This window comes from Trifolium pratense, linkage group LG3 (assembly GCF_020283565.1).
Source record: "Trifolium pratense cultivar HEN17-A07 linkage group LG3, ARS_RC_1.1, whole genome shotgun sequence".
In the NCBI taxonomy this organism is placed as follows: Eukaryota; Viridiplantae; Streptophyta; class Magnoliopsida; order Fabales; family Fabaceae; genus Trifolium; species Trifolium pratense.
This window is the reverse complement of record NC_060061.1, coordinates 23233849-23249246: the sequence shown is the minus strand read 5'-3', so window position 1 is coordinate 23249246 and position 15398 is coordinate 23233849. Positions and strand designations below refer to the sequence as shown.

General features: G+C 30.9%; 3 protein-coding genes and 1 long non-coding RNA gene across 9 annotated transcripts; 3 read left to right on the top strand and 1 right to left on the bottom strand.

Annotated features, from left to right (window-relative positions):
- Positions 1 to 3083: 3083 nt before the first annotated feature.
- On the top strand, positions 3084 to 5894 carry LOC123913047. Of its 6 annotated transcripts, none has more exons than XR_006811536.1 (6): positions 3084 to 3240; positions 3684 to 3917; positions 4135 to 4310; positions 4456 to 4586; positions 5102 to 5224; positions 5407 to 5894. It is a non-coding gene; the product is annotated as an uncharacterized LOC123913047 (long non-coding RNA). The 6 variants fall into 6 exon arrangements; XR_006811531.1 differs by having other exon boundaries at positions 3089 to 3240; positions 3684 to 3854; XR_006811532.1 differs by having other exon boundaries at positions 3090 to 3240; positions 3684 to 3854; positions 4118 to 4261.
- Positions 5895 to 8766: 2872 nt separating this feature from the next.
- Positions 8767 to 10717, top strand: LOC123914802 (aspartic proteinase 39-like). The gene is made up of 4 exons (XM_045965977.1): positions 8767 to 9106; positions 9880 to 10087; positions 10247 to 10376; positions 10691 to 10717. The coding sequence occupies exons 1-4, from the start codon at positions 9082 to 9084 to the stop codon at positions 10715 to 10717; spliced, it is 390 nt and encodes a 129-aa protein (XP_045821933.1). The 5' UTR covers positions 8767 to 9081.
- Positions 10718 to 11126: 409 nt separating this feature from the next.
- Positions 11127 to 13991, top strand: LOC123913033 (aspartic proteinase 36-like). Its single transcript, XM_045963641.1, has 8 exons — positions 11127 to 11477; positions 11589 to 11816; positions 12799 to 12961; positions 13059 to 13132; positions 13250 to 13346; positions 13444 to 13513; positions 13642 to 13713; positions 13822 to 13991. The coding sequence occupies exons 1-8, from the start codon at positions 11401 to 11403 to the stop codon at positions 13962 to 13964; spliced, it is 924 nt and encodes a 307-aa protein (XP_045819597.1). The 5' UTR covers positions 11127 to 11400; the 3' UTR covers positions 13965 to 13991.
- A 333-nt stretch (positions 13992 to 14324) lies between these two features.
- LOC123914801 lies at positions 14325 to 14843 on the bottom strand. Its single transcript, XM_045965976.1, has one exon. The coding sequence runs from the start codon at positions 14841 to 14843 to the stop codon at positions 14325 to 14327; it is 519 nt and encodes a 172-aa protein (XP_045821932.1).
- Positions 14844 to 15398: the final 555 nt, after the last annotated feature.

Sequence of the window (15398 nt, the reverse complement as noted above, 5' to 3'; positions counted from 1 at the left end):
TAATAATAATAATAATAATAATAATAATAATAATAATAATAATAATAATAATAATAATAATAAAGTGATGTACTTATCACTTCCTCCAACCAATATATTTTCAACCTTATATGTTGATCCTTCGTCAACCAATTTTTTTATCTTTGAAACCAAACTATTTCCCAAAGTAGCAAGAATCTTATCACACTGAATGATCAAAGTAAAAAAAAAAGGGAAAAAGTCAATAAAAAAAACATCAATAGAGATTTTGTGAAAATGTGAGAAGTATATCAAGATAGTACATCACCTTTTCATCAACAAACAACATATTCATAGACGTAACCTCAGTTTGATTTGTATTTGTCTGTTACATTCTACACATTAACAATTCGAACTTTCAACTTTAGATTTGCTTTTCCAGCTACTATAACAGACACGTGAGGGTAGATAGGAGCTATAGTTTGAAAGAGTAATTTGTTTTAACTAAAAACTAAACTCAATAGAAATGTAATTAAGTCAATAATGTATACACTCTTCGTATTTTTTTGTGTGACTAAATTATAAACTCTTTGTTGTTTCTATGAAAACGGTTGACATTTAAATGAGATAAATGTTGAAAGAGAATCCAAATATGTTCATCTTCATTGTCACTAAGGAATGTTATAGTAATATAGAAAAGTGTAACATCTTGGGACATCAATTTTTGGATAATTGAAGAGGTATAATTCAATAATAATGTAGAAAACTGTAACATCTTGTGACATCAATTTTTGGATAATTGGAGAAGCATAATTCTTTATTATTTATTATGAGATTGATATAATATAAAAAAAAAAAATAGAGATGAAAATGATATAATATAAGGACGTGATGTGGCATTATTGTGTGATTTAATTGGATGTAAGTGGATGATGTGGATTAGGGTTAAGATGGATAGTAGGAGAACTATCTAGGAATTATATATATAGATGAGTGGTATATGAAAATGAGAATGGTCATGATTAAATGATGGAGCTTGAATGTTTATTAAAGGTTTGAGTGAGTTATATTGAAAAGTCATTGTAATATAAATGTTATAAAAATATATAAATGCAGGCATATGAAAACTATACAGGGATGATAATTTTTATTGATAATTATGTAAGTAATATGTGGTATTGTAGAGTGCTTTCATTGGTTTGAGTGGATTAGGGTATAGAAAAGTAGTAGGAGAACTATTTAGGAATTATATATATATATATATATATATATATATATATATATATATATATATATATATATATATATATATATATATATATATATATATATATATATAAATTATGATTAGCAATTCATAATTTATAATATAACTTAAAAATATAGACAGTAAATTAATAATTAAAACAATTAATATTATTAAAATAATAATAATATGTCTCTATACAAAATTTATTAGAAAAAATAAAGTTGAAATAACTTAAGGATAATGAAGCTATAGTTGAAACTTAGAAATAAAAACTAAAAACATATATTCATTGAGTTCTTCGAACTTTGTAATCAAAAGCCAAACAAACAAATAAACTATTAAGCATAAATATTGCTTAATAGTTTTTAAATATAAAGAACATAAATAAATTAAATAATAGGAAATTACTCTTAAAGTAGCAGACATTTTTTTAAAATGAAACTTTATATACCAAGTTAAGAAAAAAAAAATTGTAATATAAACTTAAAATGCATTTAATATGTTAAAAAAAATATTTTACTCAAAACTTTTGTTTTTATTTCTTGATCCGAAGCACCGTTTGCATATCCTTAATTTTTTTTATTCAAATGCATTTTTGCTAATAAATTGTAACATTCTATGCATTTTATCACGAAGTATTAATGGGATCTAAATCGCATAGTAGTATCACGCTAAAAGTCTGGTTTTGTGCAATAAATAAAACATGAGCATGTACACCAATTGTATTAGAGTCCCCACGATGAATCTTTGAAGTGAAAATTACGATCTAAATTAAATTTAAGAAGACACTCCAGTACAATCTTCAAAGTCTTCAACCAAATTAACTTTTGACAGAGTTTTTGACAATGCAAAATCGCCAAACCCATTGCTAGAAAACATGTAAAAACATACTAAAGTTAACCCAAACAAATGGACTTAATTACAATACAAAAGCAATAAAATATAAAATAAATTTAAAAATGAAATTAGTTATATATTACCAAATAGTCAGAACTAAGATCGCTTCAAGTCAACCAAAAAAGCATCACAATGAATTTGCTTACTAAAATCATCAACAAATAGTCCGTCAATCGACCAACACCGTATCCTATACAAACAAATATCAAACAAAAGGTTATTAGCATGGAGTACATAAAGATAAGACAAAAAGTTATGCACAAAATAATAACAAAATAGAAATTTACATAATTTATATAGAATATAATATCGTAAACTTAAGTTCATTACGTTGAGATATGTCATTTTCTCCGAATTAGTTTAGGTACCAACCAAACTTTCAATTTTCAACATTTGCTTTGTAAGAGCAATTTAAACAACATACAAATCTAATTTAAGAATCAAGAAGAGATTGTTAACACACAAAGAACAACAAAATTGCTCTTCACATATTTATAGTGTGAAACATCTATGTCCAATGTGCATATGAATATGAAAAAGAATAATGTATGAGTGGTATATGAAAATGAGAATGGTCATGATTAAATGATGGAGCTTGAATGTTTATTAAAGATTTGAGTGGGTTATATTGAAAAGTCATTGTAATATAAATGTTATAAAAATATATAAATGCAGACATATGAAAAGTATATAGGGATGATAATTTTTATTGATAATTATGTAAGTAATATGTGGTATTGTAGAGTGATTTAATTGGATGTAAGTGGTTGATGTGGCATTGTAGAGTGCTTTCATTGGTTTGAGTGGATTAGGATTTAGAAAAGTAGTAGGAGAACTATTTAGAAATTATATATATAAATATAGATACCTAGTAACTCAACATACAATCATCTTACTTTCCATTTATTTTGTACTTTCAATCCTCTAACATTCTTTCCTTTCACTTTCTCTTCACATCCAAACAAAGCATTAGAATAGGTCGGACACAAAAGAAGAAAAATATACATATTCCGATTTTTTTAAAGAAACTATGTTAAGTCAGAATTTTCCTCTCCTATCTTCTCCATCCTTGTTGTGTTAATTCAACTTCGCTGGTTCTCATATCTCTCTCCGTAGTTAATAGCAACCTAACACAGGTAACGCATAAACAACAATCATCTCTCCCTTTTATGTTTCCAACAATCTCCATCGTTAGCTTTTTCTAAATTTAATTTGGGGGTTTTTCCATTATAACCCTAATTCTATTAAATTGGTTGATCTACTATGCAATTGAGACTATAGGTAATATATTTGTGTGTGTCATGAAATAATTGTTAGGTTTTTTTTTTTTTTTTTTTTTTATATTTCCAAAATTGGGGATTTTATCATTGTTAGTTGCAAGGATTCTCTTCAAAATCATTGTGTCCTTTGGTGCTAGATTTTGATTTTTGCATTCTCACACTGTGATACTAAACCTTGCACTTACTTCCATACTAAGGACTATATATAGCCAATGAGTTTATATTTGCTTTTGTATTAGATATTTCATTTAATTCTCTTGCCATACTAATGCTGCTGTATTTTTTTCCCTGTTCAATAGAGGTTTCATGTTGGATTTTGACCCGAGAACGACAAACTGCTGTCATCAGGTCCCAATATGTCCAAGTATTATTAAATCAGGATATGACAATAGTTGCTTAGAAATTGAACTCTCTGTAACTACATGTTCAGCCTCCTCAAAGTGATCTCTCTTTTCACTCTTATTGTCTTGGTTGGTTCTTATCCTCACTCAAATTTTCACAATTGAATTTTCTAAATTTCCAAAATAGACATTGTAAGTTTGATACTTAGAAATTGAACTCTGTGTAACTAATGTTAGTGATGCCTTGGAATATTTCCTTTTGGTTTTGAAGCACTCATGCTAGTTTTTTTATATATGAGATGGGTTTGAAGTTGTCTCAGTTATGTGTTTTTATGCTTTACTATTTAGTATGCTTCTTGCTTATGAGATGTTAATCTTATGATTATGATAAGGTGTCTCCTCTTTACAGTAGGATCTGTATACATCAAATCAAAGGAAGCTCTTGCTAAGGATGTTTTTAGGATATTGTGGAGATGTGTTGTGGCATTCAAAACCCTGCTCCTGCTAAACATTACTTTCATATGATTTCTGCAATTGTTAGGATACTTCCTTTTCTATTCAATTATTACTCATTTTGATATCCAGGTTTAGCTCTTTATTTTTGTTCTTTATTCTTGGGTTTTAAAATATGATTCTTACACTTGATTGTTGCACTATATAGTAGTTAATTTTTTCTGTTAGATCAAACAGTGGCTTATGAGTGATAGCAATGTGTAATTATGTGTTTTAGATATGCATTGCGCTTTGATTTTCATGGAGCATTCGTGACGATCTTCAAAAACTCTGGCGATTCTTCACTGAGAGTTTTCAAATTGATTTCAGATTCAATTGATTGTGGTATTTGATGATTTTCTGTTTCAGGTGATTTTATCTTCAGATATTTGAGTTAAAAGTAGATTTTAACTTTGATTAGGGTTCGGATTTTTCTAATTTGATTTTTGTATGTTTAGGATTTGATATTTAGGATTTGATTTTAAGTTGATTTTAGTTTTGATTAGGCTTTTCTTCATGTCCAATTCTTCGCATCTCTGTGATTGTTGCTGCATTTGTTGTTGGATCAACCAATTTTCACATCTCTTAGACCATAGGTTGGTTTCCCTACACATAAGCGAATTTTGATTAGTGCATGTTTTCAACCAGTTGAATGACTACTGTTGCAATACTTTACTTCCTTATAGCTTGTATATGATAATTGAGGAAAGTGTTGAGAATATGAAGTATGTCAGTGTTGGTTCATGCTTAATTTTAGGCTAGGTTGGGTGCACAAATCAGGGCTTAGTGGTTCAAGGTGGAACTTAGAATAGCTATTATTGAGTTTATAGGCTGAATTGCATGTGCTGATGTTCTTCTATTTGGTCCTATTATTTTTACTGCAGACAAAGACACTGCGAATCGCAAGACGATATGGCTTGGAGACTCAATGGTTGCATCTGTATTGGAATCTACATCTTAGGGTTCACAATATCAATAATCCTTTCTCAATATGTATTGTGTTTAAGGTGATTTCACTAAAATATCATATGTTTATCTAACCTCGGTAATGTGATTCCGCTTTATCTATGCTCGTTAATGATGATTGAGCTATAATCGTTTAGCAGATAGGTATAATGAATGTTAAATAGGTTTGATGTTTTGTGTCTTCGAAATGTGCATTTAATACTTATGTTTCTTAATTCTACAGGTTTGGATTGATAGTGTTGATGTATTGGAAAATGTTGCTTATGCAGAGTGTATAACGTTGATCCGCCATTGCATCTTTTGCTTGAAGCAACTTCAGTGATGGTGGAAATAAGGTGTGATTCTGCTGGTTCCTTTTCCTCAGCAATGTTGAGCAATGATATAGTATCTTTACTGCCTTGTAACTTATTGATCTACGAAATTCCCAGAGTAAGTTTCTTTTATGATGGTTACATGAATTGTGATAATGCAAGTGAGTGGACCTTGTACATTTGATGTGAGCCATCAATTATTTTCTCTTAAACTTGTATGCTGTTCTAAAGTGTATTTTAGATATTTGATAAATTGCTAATATTGAATGAAGTTGATGAAGGACCATTAGGCCTTTTGGCTTCATGGGGATAGGCTATTAACTTGGTAATTGCTAATAGTGTAGGTAGTATGAACCTTAAGCAAAGCTCTTAATTTTATTCATAGATTTGGTATCTTTGATTCGTTTCTCCTCTTCCACGCCCTCTCATGCCATTGCCACTGCCACACTAGTACGGTAACCAAAACATGTGCCAGTCTTCAACTTGAGTATTTACTCTGATATGTCTGAAAGCATAGGAGGTGCCTTTGTTCTTATTTGATGTTTTCATAATTCATTTGTGCAGTAAAAATGAATGTGTATCTGTTTACTGTGTCACATTGTTTATAATTGAAGTGTTTCCTTAAACTTGTATGCTGTTCTTGTCAATATATTTTATCAAACTTGAACTTTGTTATTATCAAACTTGAACTTTGAGGTAATGTAATTTAGAGGGTAATTAAAGTTTCTTTATATACACATTTCATTGTTTAGCTGATAAATTTGAAGAACTTTTAAAATGAATGATTTTTTTTTTTTTTTTGGGTACAAAAATGAGTGAATTTTATGATTCAAAGCTAAATTTAGAGTGTGTTAGGATGAGATCATTAGAAATTTTAAATAATTTAGAATTCTAGGCAATTCAAATTATTTAATTGAATTCCCTACCTTTTTAAATGTTTTTGTTTGGACAGAGTATTAAAAAGTTGGTAACATTTTTGGGTTACTTATTAATTTTAAAACTTTTGAGTCAAATTTAGAATTTAAAAATAGGGACCAATTTGCAATTTTTACAAAATTTTAGGCGCAATTTGGAATTCACTCAATTTAACTTGGTTAAAATACCTCATAATTTTTCATCATTTCTCAAAACTAATATCGAAACAATAAAATTTTCGTTGTAGAATTTGAATCCTTTGAAAAAGAAAAAAATATTAGCTCAAAACTAATACAAAATGCTGGAGATGGAGAAGATGATAAGAATTTGAATCCTATTTTCTAACACTCCCTCTACCTGAACCATTTTTCAAAACCCCTTTAATTTCTTTTTCATAACCAAAAGATGTAGCAGAAGTAGGTGAATGTGAATCTACTTCAATAACAGCACCATATTTCACATTAATTCCAATGTAAGATTAAGTAATTAAGAGTTATTAGAATCTCCATCAATCTCATGAGACATAGCTGCAGAAGCCCAAGAGCCACATTCAAAAATTCTCCAATGAAACATTCCAAGACATTGTTGCAGCTACTTTTTCTGTAACTTCTTTTCTTGTTTTAATTGGTTTTATTTTACCAACAAAGTTAGGAAGAAAAACACAAAGAGCATTGCATTTGAATCCATCATGTGTTGAAAATCATTGAAACCTCGTACACACAAACTAAATAATTTCTACGTAAAATATTATCGAACCTACGTAAAGCATTGAAAACCATTTGAATGTGAATCTACCTAAAAAATAATTAATTTTATTAATAAATGAAACAACAAATCATTGAAAACTCACAAACACAAAGTCAATAATTTCAAAATTTGTATTGGTTGAATTAATTAAGATTTGTAGATATCATTTTCTAATTTTATTTAAATTGAAAATGAAAAATAAATCCACATGATTATTCTCACCTAGTAGTCACATTGAAGAAAGTAAAAAATTTGATCCACAAAGACCACAACAGAAGAGCACAACACCACCCAAAATATTATTCTCCAATCCACAACTGAAAAAAGTAAGCTAAAAACATACACACACACGTATAAAAGTTGATCCTCTCCACAACTGCACTGCACGAAAAAATACTTTTGTGCCAAAAAGAAAATATATCTCTCCATTTCACGTACTATATATGGATAGTTTACATGCACATTGCATTTAAATTTGTGTCACAATTCAAGAGACAACAAATGTTTATCTTCCCCTTCCTTTAGTACCTAATCTAGAAACTAGAATATCATTACTTTAATATTCAAACATAAATTCGTGACACATAAATCACTGTTGCTTTGTGACACATAAATTTGTACAATGGGACCCCTCCACTTATTCAAACATTTCTAAGCATATCAAAGGTGTGTGTATTGTATCATCCCAAATGAGTGAATATATGAGAATGAGACCCAATTGTTTTAAAGTTAAATTAAGTTTTAAAGTTAAATTAAAAACGGTAAAAAAAAAAAAAAACTTATATGGAATCTTAGTTGTTAAGAACTCTAATTAAGTGACAAACTGAAACACTTTTTTTTTTTACTTAATAATTGAGTACTACTATATATAAATAGGCAAAGTCTATGGTGCACAAACCTCTCAAGTTGTGCACCATGCACAAGTCATTGAAAACACTATAACGAATACGAATTTTACAAAATTTACCGTTGAATTGAAAGTTTATATTGTATAGATCATCCATAAATTTTTTTAAAAAAATTGAAAATAATTTGATATGTTATTTGAGATCCATCAAAATTAACGGTTTATGGATTTTTATTGAATACCGTTAATCTTGATGGGTCTCAATACCATATCAAATGATTTTAAAAAAAAAAAAATTTTTTTTATAGATGATCTAAACGATATAAACTTTCCATCCAACGGTGGATTTTGTAAAATTCATATTCGTTATAGTGATATGACTAACTTGTGCACCATGGTGCATTGCACCACTTAATGTGGTTGTGCATGTTACATATTTTTTTGAGCATATAAATTGTATCAACTATCAATAGAGTGCTACATAATCCCCCTTTTATGAACTTAATATTTTCAGTGTCAAAAGAGATAGTGTGAAGCAATATATATAAAACCTTTTGAAAAATCTTAGTTGTTAAGTACTACTCTAATTAATATGAATACAAAATCTTGAAGCTTGATGTCTCTTTTTCTATTTTTGGCTCGCTCACATCAGGATAAATATTCCCCCTTTTCACATTGATCATGAACTTGCCTTCATTTTTTACATAATCCTCCTTTCTGAATACTCAACCAAAAAGGTATTGTACTTCATTTCACAGCGATCATGAACTTGCCTTCATTTTTTAAAACTCTGAAAACTTTGTAAAACTAAATCTTTAACTTGTTATCTCAAACAGGTCTTTTTGAATGTTGTTTCAGGGTGTCCTGTTCATTAATGCTATGAGATTCTTGTGCGGTATATAGCAAGGAGAAAATTTGGTTTTCTGCTGCTCACTTGACTTAGACCAAGTTTCCCTTATTCCTTATAATAGAGTTGATGCGTTTATAATCGGCGAGTGCTCTAATGTGTTGTGCCCAACTCGGTTTCATATCGAGAGAGGAAGGAGACGAATTATTGGCACCTTGAAGGAGTACAAGGATGACAGATATATTGAGTATAGGCTGTGAGTTTCTGCCTTCATTCTTACACTTTATTTAAAATTATTAAGAAGTTTTTTTTTTTTTACACTTTTGGTTTGTGACTAGAAGATTTTTTATAATTATATTTTTTTATAATTATTAATAATGTCCGGTTTTCCTTTTTGAACATTTTATTCTTGTTAAATTCCCTAATGACGAAGGTTACAAAATATAAATTGTCGTAAGTTTGAACTATATTCCTTTTGTTGCCCTGCATTTAGAATCCATAGCATACTAGCAAACTAAGAGGTTGATACTTAAGAAGTCATGTGCAAAAACTAATAGGTTGATTCAAAAACTTACGTTTTCATGTTGAAATTTTGTTCTATGTGAAGGTACTGGTGCTCATTTGGCCCAGAAAATTATGGGGAGGGTAGTGGGATACTACCTAGTCGGAGATATCGATCGACTTAATACCCAAAATCGTGCTGATAGACCTCAATCAATGTGGGGTTGTACCTATCATATTGTACCATCTCCATTGTTCTAGTTTGAAGTCCTTTGAAGTGCTTAATTAGTTCACTTAAGAAGATAGATCTTTCTATGGATAATTTCTTTTTGTTTTTGGCTTTGATGTTCTTTTTCTTGAATTTTACTTGTTACGTACATATACAAATTGTTGGCATATTACTTGAATTAAGGGGCTGGTTGTATACTTTTATTGGTTAGAATTTTGAGCTTATTATTTGAAATAAGGTGCTAGTAGAGCTTATTTTGGTGTTCTATAACATTGGCTGAATTTTGTATTTTACTTCAGTTATCTTCATCATCACCGCCGCCATCTTAACTACCGCGGCGGCATCACCGCTTGCTCTTACGTTGGAAAGAGCTTTTCCGTCGAATAACGGAATTGACTTGGACCAACTACGAGCTAGAGACACGACCCGACATGGTAGAATTCTCAAGTCTTTAAAAGATGTTGTTTACTTTGAGGTTAATGGTAACTCCAAGCTTCCACTCGTCGGGTAATTTTTAGAAATTTTAATCTTGTCTTTAATTATTGTTACCTTTTGTTAATCAATTTCTAGTTATATATTCGAATGGCAAAAAAATTGAATTTTGGATTATATCTTATTATTCTTATATATATTCTCTTTGTGTGTGTGTGTGTGTGATGTTTCCAGATTATATTATACAAAGATATCATTGGGTACTCCTCCGGTTGAATTTCACGTCCAGATTGACACCGGAAGCGATGTTACCTGGGTCAGTTGCAGCTCATGCAATGGTTGTCCACAGACAAGTGGACTAGAGGTAAATTGCATTGTAATATTATACGTTGAAATATTAAATCACAAATAGTAATTCGATCAAGGTATTAATGGACTGGTTTAAATCTTGATCATTTTTGTTAGTGGAAAGTTCATATATTTCATGGAGCAAAGATGAACATATGTTATAAAAAAATTTATATTTTTATTTATAATCATAGTAATTTCTAACTTCTGTGTTGGTTTTGGCCCCCTGTTTATGCTATGTTTCTGCTGTACTTGAGTTCTGGTTTTGGCCCCCTGTTGATGCTATGTTTCTAGCTTCTGTGTTGGTTTTTACATATAGGACTTTTGTAGGTATATGTGAAATTGCATAAGAGGTAGGTACCTCTTCACCGGTACATAGATGCTATATTTTTATGTAAACTTGAACTGATATAAAGGAATAAGTAAACTGGATATATATTTTTAACACGCATATATAATTATGCAAGCCGAATCAAAAGAAAATCATCCAAAATTTAGTATTGGTTAGGGTGAATTAGAGTAGATGTATAAATTTTGTTCACCATTATTAATACTCTTGTAAAATATTCTTACATTGTATTGAGATTCTATGTTCCCAACATGGATTAACCAAGAAAAGTCTCTTATTGAAAGATGCATCTATAACAAATATAAATGATTAACCAAACATATATGCAAGATGCTCATACTCTATATATCTTGCAAATAGTCATTATAGTTTGATATATAGTCTTTCAACAGATAGCCAAACATATAGATTGAAATGGTCAGAAAAGTAATTACATATAAAATATCTCAAATAGAAATATAGGTTAACAAAAATTGATTTCCCAAATGTACAGAACAATAATCAATATGGTTTATGGATTTTGTCACAGATTAAGCTCAAATTTTTTGAGCCTAAACATTCATCAACCTCATCCTCAATCCCTTGTTCTGACCAAAGGTGCAATACTGGAACCTGTCAGAACAATCAGTGTTATTACAATCTTAAGTATGGAATTGATGGTGGAGCATTGCTTGCCACGTCTGGTTATTACATGTCAGACCGACTACATTGGGACACTATTTCCGAAGGAGCTGTGACAAAAATTTCTTCAGCTCCTATTGTTTTCGGGTGAGTTTTCTTGAGCCTAATATGGTTGATACTTGATAGTATCGTTTATTTTTTTTTCATGTTTATTGTTTTAATCTAATATTGGAAACCGTTATTTTGTGAATTGAGCAGGTGTAGTAACTATAGGAGTGGATACCTTTCCGAATCTGAGAAAGCACTCGATGGAATAATCGGATTTGGCCACCAAGATATTTCGGTTATCTCTCAGCTTTCCGCGCAAGGGGTTACTCCTAGAGTATTCTCCCATTGTCTGAGAGGAGACATCGGTGGTGGAGGAACTTTGGTCATGGGCGAAATCGTAGAGGCTGATATTGTGTATACATCGCTTGATCTATCACAGTAAGTCTAAACTTATTAATTCATTATTGTTTTTATGCAGAATTTAAGAGTTTAAATACCCAAATTATGGTATAGGTGATGTAAGATTAATTATAAACAAGGTTAAGATTCAAGTTTAGCAATAAGTTTAAACTTATTACTTTTTTTGATGAAATTTGAAGTTAAGTTATAACAGCTGTTTTGTCTTGATAACAATACGATGATTCCAAGTTAGCAGTTTAGATACATTTTATAGACTACATATATTCATATTTGTTTATGGTATCATAGCTGAATATGATTGTTGGTAAATATATGTTTTGAGTTTTGAAGTTGGTTTTGCTGTTTTAGAAATTAATGTACTCTTTGAGGTTGCATATCTTGTTATTAGAATTGTAAAGATTTTGTAATGTTGTTTAATAAATTTACAAGTCATTAGAAAAGCCGGAATATTGTTTCGTATCTTCTCTACGTCACGAATATCGAGGCCTAACTCATCCTTACAAAACCGGCTTGTAAGGTGAGGATTGCCTCCTCTTTATAAACTCTTCTCAAGAGTCCTATCTATCCGATGTGGGACTAAATCCCACCGAGTGTTGGCCGCTAACACACCCCCTCACGCTTCAGCCCGACGCAATGGGCCTGAAGCGTGAACGATGTCGGAAGCCCAACGATAGATCCGATAGGCTCTGATACCATGTCACGAATATCGAGGCCTAACTCATCCTTACAAAACCGGCTTGTAAGGTGAGGATTGCCTCCTCTTTATAAACTCTTCTCAAGAGTCCTATCTATCTGATGTGGGACTAAATCCCACCGAGTGTTGGCCGCTAACACTAGGCTATTAGGAATAGGGGTGGTCTTGTGAGAGTTGTGTTGTTTCCGCCTAAGACATTTGTATCCTCTTAAGGATAAAATACTTTGATACATTTGGATTGATAGAATTTAATGCATCAGGTCGGGTCATGTCATTAGCTAACTGCACCCTTCATGCATATTTTAGGCGTCATTACAACTTAAATCTAGAGAGCATATCTGTCAATGGTTGGGCATTGCAAATCGATGCATCAGTATTTGCAACATCGAAAGACAGAGGTACCATTGTTGATTCTGGAACAACTTTGGCATACCTTGCAGAAGAGGCGTATGATCCTTTTGTTGATGCGGTGAGTCTCATTCCATTATCAAACATATGCTTGATGTATTTTTCTTGCTTAGAACTTTATCAAACGTTAATAGAAAAATAATTTTTTACTACTGCAGATTACCACTACAATACCACAATCTGTACACAATGTTTCATTCAAGGGATATCAGTGTTTCGTAACTACTGACAGGTTAAGCTCAATACTTTCCTACAATTTTTAATATTTTTTTTTTACTTTTTATGCATTTCTTATTGCCAATTATGCTCTTTTTTCTCTAACTCCTTTCTCGTTAACGTGCTTATATAGTGTCACTGACATTTTCCCTAAAGTGAGTCTCAATTTCGCTGGCGGTGTATCACTGAATCTAAGGCCCCAAGACTACCTTATACAGCAAAATCCTATTGTAAGTATTCAAGCTTCAATATTCAGCCTATGCTTCTCTTTGTTCGGTTTTTATATACCATATGTTATCTTACTAATTGCTACGATGCATGTTACAGAATAATGGTGTAGCAGTGTGGTGTATTGGATTTCTGAAGATCAAAGGTCAAGGCACGACAATTTTAGGCGGTATATCAATTTAAAAATTAGAATATAATTTCTTGTACTTCAATATTATTGTTCATAATTTGTTAAGGGTCTTTTTTTCAAAACTACCTGTATTATACTACTAACAGCACCATTTTGTGTTTTGGCAGATCTCGTACTAAAAGACAAAATTTTTGTTTATGATCTAGACGGTCAACGCATTGGATGGGCTGACTATAACTGTAAGTTTCAGATACATATAGTGAATTTCATAGGCCTATATATATTTGTTTATTGTCGATGTTATATTTGATTCTGATCGTGCTGTTAATTTAAATTCGACAATGTAGGTTCTTTGCCGGTTAATGTCTCCACGGCAATTGGCACTGGAAGACACGTTAATACAGGAAAGATAAGCAGAAGTTCTTGTTTAGAGGATGGAATTATAACATCTTTCTTTGTAACGTTGATTTTCTGGTTTATTTTTTTATAGTCTCTGCAGTACTGTATAATTGTGATAATTCCAGAATATTGTTTGTGTTGTGACCACTTTCTGCACAATAGGTTTCATTATTTAATGAAATGTAGTAATTCTATTTTTCATTATTTTGAATTTCATATATGATATACCAGCTTCTAATTTTCTGAATCTTTAATTCATTTCCAAAATGTCAAGAGCTGTCTTATATTTAACTTAATTGAGATTACAGAACTCAAATAGTTAGACTACATCTTTGATTACATAAAATTGAAAACATGAAATACATCAACAAGTGATTTATAATGGTAACAGAACAACCTACAAATACAACTTTTCTGAGTGTTGAAGGATGATCAATGATCTCCAACACTTTCATGCAGTTTGTGCGGCTGCTAAGAATGCATTAAAATCTTCTCTAGCTTTTTTCAAACGAGGACTAATACAAAATGCTGGAGATGCAAGGTATGATGGAGAAGAAGATGATAAAGAAAACCGAATGTGTCGCGTTGACACATCCAATTTTCTAACACTCCCTCTAGCTGAACCATATTTCAAAACCCCTTTAATTTCTTTTTCATAACCAAAAGATGCAGAAGAACAATCAATAGGTGAATGTGAATCTACTTCAATAGCAGCATTATATTTCATTAACTCCAATGGAAGATCAAAGTAAGAGTTATTAGAATCTCCATCAATCTCATGAGACATAGCTGCAGAAGCCCAAGAGCCACATTCAAAATTCTCCAATGAAACATTCCTAGACATTGTTGCCGCAACTTTTTCTGTAAATTCTTTTCTTGTTTTAATTGGTTTTATTTTACCAGCAAAATTAGGAAGAAAAAGACAAAGAGCATTGCATTTAAATCCATCATGTGATGTTGTTGTTTTCATTTGTTTAAAAACATTCTTAGGACTTTGACTTTCCTTAATAACATGTTCTTGTTCTGTTTTTGTGAAAGTACCATAATGCCACTCCCATTTTTCTAAATCTTTTGTACTTAGTTTAGTCAACCATTGATCGAAATCAAATTCCTCTAAAGAAGCACTTTCTCTTCCATCACCACATGATTTACTCTTCCCAAAATGAGCTTCTTGAAGAAGTTCTTGAAGTGTAGTGGTCACATTAGTAGTAGGTTCTCGCAAGGTTGTCAAACTCGCGAGTCTACTCAGACTCGTAAAGGGCCGTAGATTCGACTCGCAGACTTGACTCGTACGAATTTATGGAAACTTAGAAATGAGTTTCAAAAGCCTATAAGTTACTCATAAATGACATATAATAGAACACCCGCTTAACATAGAAATTCAAATTTCAAACTCCAAACAAGCTTGTTATTGTTAACAAAAAAAACTCCATAATAAAACAAACAAAATAGCAAAGTAGGTAAATAATGTACTAGCTACTTTTTAATTGGCTACTACATACAGAAAAAAAATCATAAAACATAT

What these genes read in the sequence shown, in the direction of transcription:
- LOC123914802 (XM_045965977.1), top strand. Translation starts at nt 9,082, where the DNA reads ATGACAGATATATTGAGTATAGGCT. An exon ending in AGATATATTGAGTATAGGCT is followed by an intron (nt 9,107 to 9,879) that starts GTGAGTTTCTGC and finishes ATTTTACTTCAG; the next exon opens with TTATCTTCATCATCACCGCC. An exon ending in TCCAAGCTTCCACTCGTCGG is followed by an intron (nt 10,088 to 10,246) that starts GTAATTTTTAGA and finishes TGATGTTTCCAG; the next exon opens with ATTATATTATACAAAGATAT.
- LOC123913033 (XM_045963641.1), top strand. Translation starts at nt 11,401, where the DNA reads ATGTCAGACCGACTACATTGGGACACTATTTCCGAAGGAGCTGTGACA. An exon ending in TCAGCTCCTATTGTTTTCGG is followed by an intron (nt 11,478 to 11,588) that starts GTGAGTTTTCTT and finishes TGAATTGAGCAG; the next exon opens with GTGTAGTAACTATAGGAGTG. An exon ending in TTATACAGCAAAATCCTATT is followed by an intron (nt 13,347 to 13,443) that starts GTAAGTATTCAA and finishes TGCATGTTACAG; the next exon opens with AATAATGGTGTAGCAGTGTG.
- LOC123914801 (XM_045965976.1), bottom strand. Translation starts at nt 14,843, where the DNA reads ATGAAAACAACAACATCACATGATGGATTTAAATGCAATGCTCTTTGT.